The sequence below is a fragment of the Pectinophora gossypiella genome, chromosome 27 (genome assembly GCF_024362695.1).
Source record: "Pectinophora gossypiella chromosome 27, ilPecGoss1.1, whole genome shotgun sequence".
Taxonomy (NCBI): domain Eukaryota; kingdom Metazoa; phylum Arthropoda; class Insecta; order Lepidoptera; family Gelechiidae; genus Pectinophora; species Pectinophora gossypiella.
Genome location: NC_065430.1, coordinates 1 through 7,197, shown reverse-complemented (window position 1 = coordinate 7,197; position 7,197 = coordinate 1). Strand labels below are relative to the sequence as shown.

The 7,197-nt window shown below is 62.3% G+C and overlaps 1 protein-coding gene across 1 annotated transcript; it reads left to right on the top strand.

The window, feature by feature from the left end:
* Positions 1 to 372: 372 nt before the first annotated feature.
* Positions 373 to 2,688, top strand: LOC126378712 (uncharacterized). Its single transcript, XM_050027091.1, has one exon. The coding sequence runs from the start codon at positions 373 to 375 to the stop codon at positions 2,686 to 2,688; it is 2,316 nt and encodes a 771-aa protein (XP_049883048.1).
* Positions 2,689 to 7,197: the final 4,509 nt, after the last annotated feature.

The following is a 7,197-nucleotide window of genomic DNA, read 5'->3' as shown; positions in this document are numbered from 1 at the left end:
GGCTGGTTCGTCGGTCGTCAATGTACGGCTGGCGGACAGGCTTCGGCCACAGTCGGGCGAACCTGTTACCCTGACTTGCGGTGGTCATGTCTCGCGGCATGTCTCAGGGCCAGGGGGGCTTGCCTTAACCGGCCGGCCCCGAGAGGAGTAAACCTCACTAAAAAATCTCCCAAAGTCTCACGTTGGGGCACCTTCGGGTCTCGCGCGGCGTGAGGCGCCTGTTGCAGGTGGCGGAGGGGATATCTCCGGTAGCGAGCGGCCATCGCTGGGGCACCGCCCGACCCCCCAGGCGGATTAGGGTTACCCGGGTACAGAGGGCACTGCCCGGGTGGACTGTATACTTCCCTCATTCTCGTGGGATCAATTAATACTATGGATAAAAAACCAATTGTGGAGCTTGTGGACGTATTGAAATCTAAAAATAAACGGACCGATTTAATTGACGACTTTGGCGAGAAACGTGGACAAGATTGCGCGCGATCTGGGGAAAGAACGGCACTGCCTGCGGATACCACCAATCCGGAGGCGGCCGTCCTATCCGACGACGATATCAGCAGCTGCTCAAGTGCAGCTGACGAGCCCCGCAAGGGGAAAGGGACGGGTGGGTCATCCATGGACCCGAAATCGCCGGTGCTTAGCGGCAAGCACCGGTGGTCGAAGGAAAAGGTGCCTCCCAAAACATACAGGGCCATGACTGGGGGCAGCTCGGAGAGCATGGCGAGAGGCCTGCGAGGGCCCATGGTAGGGGCAGCTGTGCCCATCTCGGAAACGGAATCCGACTGCTCGGGGATGGATACAGCTGTCTCCTACTCAGACGGAGATCTGGCCGCTGGCGACAAGCGGCGCAAAAAACGGAGAGCCCCGGAGGCGGGGAGCGGTGATGAGTCAGGAGCAGGCTCATCCATCGCTGCGGCTACTCCGAACCGTGCGGCCAAGCGCGGCAGGGGAAGGCCGCCCACCACTGGGCATTACGTTGGTCTGGCCAAGGCGAAGGAGGCCTTGGTCAGTGCCCAAAGAGCGGAGCTCGAACTCCTGGACGAATCGGAGGTCCTCGAGTCGACCAGGGAGCTTGCGGCAGTGCCTGCGGACTGCCTTGAGGGGAGGGTGGAGAGCAGCGTCAAGGTCATCCTTGACGTTGCTCGCAAATCCAAGAACCTCAAGGGCACGTTCGTGAACGCCCTGAAGAAAGCCGCCACGCAGATAGAACAGGCTGTGGCGGCTTTAACGGAGAGGACCTCCGATGAGGAAGTCCGGGTTCTGCGTTCTGAGAACGCAGAACTGCGGAGAAGGGTGGAGAGCCTCAGCGGGGAGATGATCAAACTCCGCGAGGACCTTGCGCGTCTCTCCGCTGAGAACTCCCGCGCCAAGGCGCCTGCACCCCAGGAGGAGGGAAGGAGTGAGGCGGACCAGCGGTCAGCCATACTGTCTGACATCGATCGTATGATCGACATCAAGCTGGCCAGGCTAGAAAACCGCCTCCTCCCACCGTCGGCGTTCCGTCCGCCGCTGCAAGCGGACCTGAAGAAGCCTGCTCCGCAGGCAAAGGGAGCTCAGCCACAGGCTACAAAGGCAGCCAAACTCCCACCTGCCAAAGCGCCTGCCGCCAAGGCAGCCAGAAAGGCTGCCCCAGCAGCAGACCCTCCCACCCCAGCGCCCACACGTGGTGAAGCGACCCCCTTGCAGGGATCGCAGCCACCTGCGGAGACGTGGAGCGACGTGGTGCGGAAAGGCAAGAAGGGGAAAAAGAAGGCGCGCAAAGCCGATGCCACTCCCACAGCCCAGACTACGCCCAGCAAGCCTCCGGCGAGCCATGTAGACACTACAAGGCCGCGCGGAAAGGCAAAGCCTAAAAAGGCGAGAGGCAGTGAAGAGGCAAAGGCTCTGCGCCCCCCTAGGTCGGCTGTGGTCACCCTGACCTTGCGTCCGGAGACAATCGCCGAGGGAGTGACGTATGCCCAGGTGCTCACCAGGGCGAAGATGGGAGTGAACCTCAGACAGCTGGGAATAGACGGCCTGCGCTTCCGTCTGGCTGCCACCGGGGCTCGAGTGCTCGAGATCCCCGGAAAGGAGAGCGCGGACAAGGCCGAACTCCTTGCAGCGAAGCTGAAAGAGGTCCTCCCAGAAACCGTCAAGGTGGCTTGCCCGGTGAGATGTACCGACGTGGTTGTCTCCGGGCTTGACGACTCGGCGACTGCGGAGAGCATCACGGCTGCCGTGGCCGAGGTCGGGAAATGCTCTCCGGAGCATGTAAAGGTCGGCCCTATCCGGGTTGGAGTGTTTGGCGTGGGCAGCGCGCTAGTCGAGTGCCCTATCGGGGCTGCCAAAACGGTGCTGGAACGCGGGCGACTCCTGATCGGCTGGAGTTCAGCTCGGGTGCGTGCACTGGGGCCTAGGCCAATGAAGTGCTTCAAGTGCTTCGAGATTGGGCATACTGGGCTCCAGTGCAACTCGAAGGTCGACCGAAGCCGGAACTGCTTCCGGTGCGGGCAGGAAGGTCACATGGCGTCGTCATGTACCGGCGACCTCCACTGCCCCGTTTGCAAGGCTGCAGGGAAACCTGCAAACCATGCAACCGGGGGTCGGAAGTGCGCACGGCCGAAGAAGGGCAGAAAAGGGACTGCCAAGATTCCAGTCCCTGGCCAAGCACCGAGGCAGCCATCGCAGGAAGCGATGACGACCGGCCCGTAATGGCAGGCCACAGGGAGGAGTGCGCTCAACACAGCCTGCTGCGAAGATGGAGGCAGCGGCTGTCAGAGCAGCCAAACACGCCGGGGGTCCGTCCGGCGTGGGCGTAACAACGTGCCGTTGAGTGGTTGGCAGCGGCCTCCTGCTGCCACCCATGGTCAACGCCGTGGTTGGCGGCAGGGGAACGCTGAATGTGATGGTCTCCTTCCGTGAGGACGTGGTGGCGCGGAAGGAGGCAACAGAGCGGACCCGAGAGGACGTCCCCCTCTCGGATCCTATCCGTCGTCGGCAAACTGGGCGGAGAAGGGGGGTAATGCTCGCCGACTCTTGCCCAGTCAACAAGCCCTCGGGCGGCGGAAGCGGGGAAATTCCGCCGCTCGAATCCATCAAGGGCTCACGGAGGATGTGGTCTGTCGTGTGTTCCGGCAGACCACATAAAAGCGGAGGTCAGGGTGGACTGCACTCCTCCCACCCTGAACCCTGGGAGCGTCCGTTCCGGACGGCGCCGGCGGGTGCACGGAAGAGTGTGTAAACGTCCCCGCACACCCGCCAATAGGCGGAGGCTGCTGAACACCGAGGAGTTTTAGTGAGTAGGAGTCTCACATAACCCAGTCGCTTTCCCCGGGCGGCTGGGTATCCATGATGGATTTCTCCTCGTTAAAAAAAAAAAAAAAAAAAAAAAAAAAAAAGGTTAGGTTAGGTTAGGTTAGGTTAGGTTAGGTTAGGTTAGGTTAGGTTAGGTTAGGTTAGGTTAGGTTAGGTTAGGTTAGGTTAGGTTCCCCCCCCAATGGATTCTCGCCTTGTCGTGGCGGGGGGGCTCAGTAGCTGCATCGGCGGGTGCCGCTTTAGCCCAATGATGCAGTGAAGCTAAGAAGAATCCAGCGCGGCGGTGGCAAAGTCCACCGCTGCGCAACCCGTAACCCTTAGCGCTTTGTGGTGGGGCGCCAAAGGGTCGGGGGCCGCTTCCACATGAGTGGAGGGGGCCGCGAGGAGACAACCTCTGTAAAAAACCGCCGGGAGGAGGCGTTTCGCCTTGCGCGCGGCGGTCGTTCGTATTGCACGGCGGCCGTCGGGCCACCCGCAACCCTCGGTATTCCGAGGCGTGGGGGCCGCTCCCACACAAGTGGGGGGGGCCGCGAGGAGACAACCTCTTTAAAAAATCCAACCCGGAGGAGGAGGCGCGTGGCGCCGTCGGTGACGGGTTCGGCGGCCATGAATACATGCCCGTCGGACAGGCTTCGGCCACCGTCGCCAAACTTGTTACCCTGGTCAGGTGTCGTGGACATGTCTCGCGGCCTACCAGGACCAAGGGGCTTGCCTTGGTCGGCCGGCCCAAGAGGAGCCAACCTCAATAAAAAACCCCCAAAGTCCCGGCGTTGAGGTGCCTTCGGGCCTTCGCGCGGCGTCGGGGCGCCGGAAGGTGGCGGAGGGGGTATTCTCCGCCAGCTAGCGACCAACCCTGGGGCACCTCCCGCACCCCAGCGGTATTAGGGTTATCCGGGTACAGGGGGCACTGCCCGGATGGACCACCCTTTCCCCCATTCTCGTGGGACTCAAAATGAACATTTCTGCAAATAATAAAGCCGAGATTTCGGAGCTGGACGGTGGGTGTGAAGAGATGAGGAAGGGAGAAGTAGGAGGAGAGATTAAGCGTGCTCAGGCACTGTCGTTTACCGGCCTTGATGCGGACACCAAGTCCGCGGGGCAACTTGTGGCGCAACCGGGATCCACCACCCCGGAAGCGGCACAGTGCCCTGGCCTAGGCGCTCGCGCCACCCGTCTCCGCAAGGGGACCAAACAGGAGGATGTCAACTCCGCACAGCCGATCCTAAGCGGCAAGGATCTGCTGTCGGTAGTTGAGAAGGAGAGGCGTCTCAGCGTGGTATTAACACGCTGTGACACGCCCGTCACCACGAAGACCGCTAGCCGGGAGGAGGAGTCCATGGACTCGGACGATGATTCCTCCTGCGCTAGCATGGTGACGGTGGGGTCGGAGTTGTCAGGCGGAAGACGGTTCCTCAAAAGGAATCGGTCAGACCCTGAGGCCGAGGAGTCGGACTCGCCTGCGTCACCCTTCGAAGGGGCGGGCCACAGGTCCAAAAGGGGGAGAGGTCGTCCGCCCTCCTCCACTGGCAAATATGTCGGCCTGGCCGCAGCCAGGGCGGCATATAATCAGGAGCTGGCTGAGAGCCTACGGCTTGAGGCTGAGGCAGAGGTGGCGGGAATGGCCCGGCACATGAGGGAGGCTAGGGCCTCTTTACAGCCCAGCCCCCTCCTGTCAGCCCAGGATGAGGAGGCAGAGCAGACGAGCGCTGCACTAGCCAACGTAGTGAAGACTTCGCTGGAAACCATTACGATGGTCGCCACGAAGTCTTCACAATTGAAAGGGACATACGTCCGGGCCCTGAAGGATGCCGTAAAGGGCATTCAAGAGGCCGTGTCCCAGATCAGGGAGCGGACGATGTCTGAGGAGGTGATGCGGCTGGAGGCCGCTAACTCCAAGCTCACGAGGGAAGTCGCCGATCTGCGCCGCGACTTGCAAGAGTTGCGGCAGCGACCCTCCCAGCCTCAGAGCTCGGAGCCAAGCCTCCGGCAGCTACTGGAGGAGACAGCCCGCGCCAACGCTGAGATGTTCGGCAACATGCTGAACGCTCGGTTGGCCGGGATCGAAGACCGTCTCCTCCCGGAGCCGCGCAGGAGACCTCCGCTCGCAGCGGACGCTAGGAGTGCCAGGGCAGACCCTGCTCACTCTGCGCCAGCAGGGGCCCCGGTCGCTTCTACGAGAAGTAGTGGTCAGCCCGTGTCAAAGCCCGACAAAAAGGATGCAAGGAAGCTCCCACTAACAGTCAGGCTCCCTCTGTTCCCTCTTCTTCGGGAAAGAAGGGGAAGAACAAGAGGAAAAGCCTGGCTGCACAAGAGGCAGCAGAGGCTCGGCGCCAACCTGCCCCTGCACCAACGGCGGAGCCATGGACCGCCGTTGTTGGCCGAAAGGCCAGGAACAAGGCGGCCAAAGCGGCCAAGGTGGCCAAAGAGCCGCCAAAGCCTCGGTCCACGGCCCAGAAGAAGGCCAAGCTCCGGACACCAAGAACGGCAGCGGTATCGCTGACCTTGGTGCCCGGAGTCGAGGAGAGAGGCGTAACATACGCCTCGATCCTCTCCGACGCCAAGCGGCGCGTCTCCCTCGCTGACCTCGGAATCAGCAACATGCGGTTCCGCAGGGCGGCGACGGGTGCGCGCCTGCTTGAGATCGGAGGGGAGAACTCGGCGGCGAAGGCGGACTCTCTCGCCAAGAAGCTGAGGGAGGTCCTCAGCCCGGGCGCGGTCAAGGTCGTCCGCCCAGTGAAGCGCGCGGAAATCCGCGTCACTGGGTTGGACGACTCAGCCGACGCCATCGAGGTGGCCGACGCTGTGGCCAAAGAAGGAGGGTGCGCGGTCGACGACGTGAAGCATGGGCGGATCGTCGTCGGGCCGAGAGGGGACGGCGCCCTCTGGATCAGCTGTCCAGTCGCGGCCGCCAAGAAGCTGTCCGACTCTGGCCGACTACTGGTCGGGTGGACGTCGGCCCGAGTAAGGCTTCTCGACTCCAGACCGGCACGGTGCTACCGTTGCCTGGAGCCCGGGCACCTCGGAGTGAAGTGCTCCTGCGAGGTTGACCGCAGCCGACTGTGCTTCCGCTGCGGTCAACCCGACCATCAGGCGCGGGGACTGCGCGGCTGAGCCCCATTGCCCCGTCTGTGCGGCGGCAGGCAAACCGGCGGCTCACTCCATCGGTGGCAGCGGATGCATTTCTGCTGCCAAGCCGGCAGCCAAAGGTCCGCAGAAGGGTGCGCCGAAGCCAAAGCGGCCAAAGCGCAAGGCCAAGAGGGCCGGGGCGGAGCAGATGGACACCGTTCCTTGAATGGACAGAGCTCCGCCCTAACGGGGACCCGTGGACGGTGGTCGGGGGACCGCCGTCCACAACATGGGTCCCGTGCTGTAGGGCTGCCCAAGTGTTCCGGGCAGCCCTCGGCGGTGGGGGAGGCGCTTGATGCGCCCCCATAGGCGCAGGGCCCAAGAGGGCATCCGCCGGCGGGGACGCGGTTGTGTGCAGTTGCGTTCCCGTGTCCCCGCCACATGGCGGCGAGGAGGAACACCGTTGGGTTTTAGTGGGTATACCGGCTTTTCCGGGGAGTCCCACATAACCACGTCGTCCCCCCGGGCGGCGTGGTATGCGTAACGCATTTCCCAACGTTAAAAAAAAAAAAAAAAAAAAAAAAAAAAAAAAAAAAAAAAAAAAAAGGTTAGGTTAGGTTCCCCCCCAACCCCAGGAGCTGGCCGAGAGCCTCCGGCTTGAAGCTGAAGCGCAGGTTGCGGGAGTGGCCCGGAACATGAGGGAGGCTAGGGCCCTCTTTACAGCCCAGCCCCCTCCTGTCAGGCCAAGAAGAGGAGGCAGAGCAAACCAGCGCAGCTCTAGCCAACGTTGTGAGGACTTCGCTGGAGACCATTACGATGGTCGCCACGAAGTCTTCACAA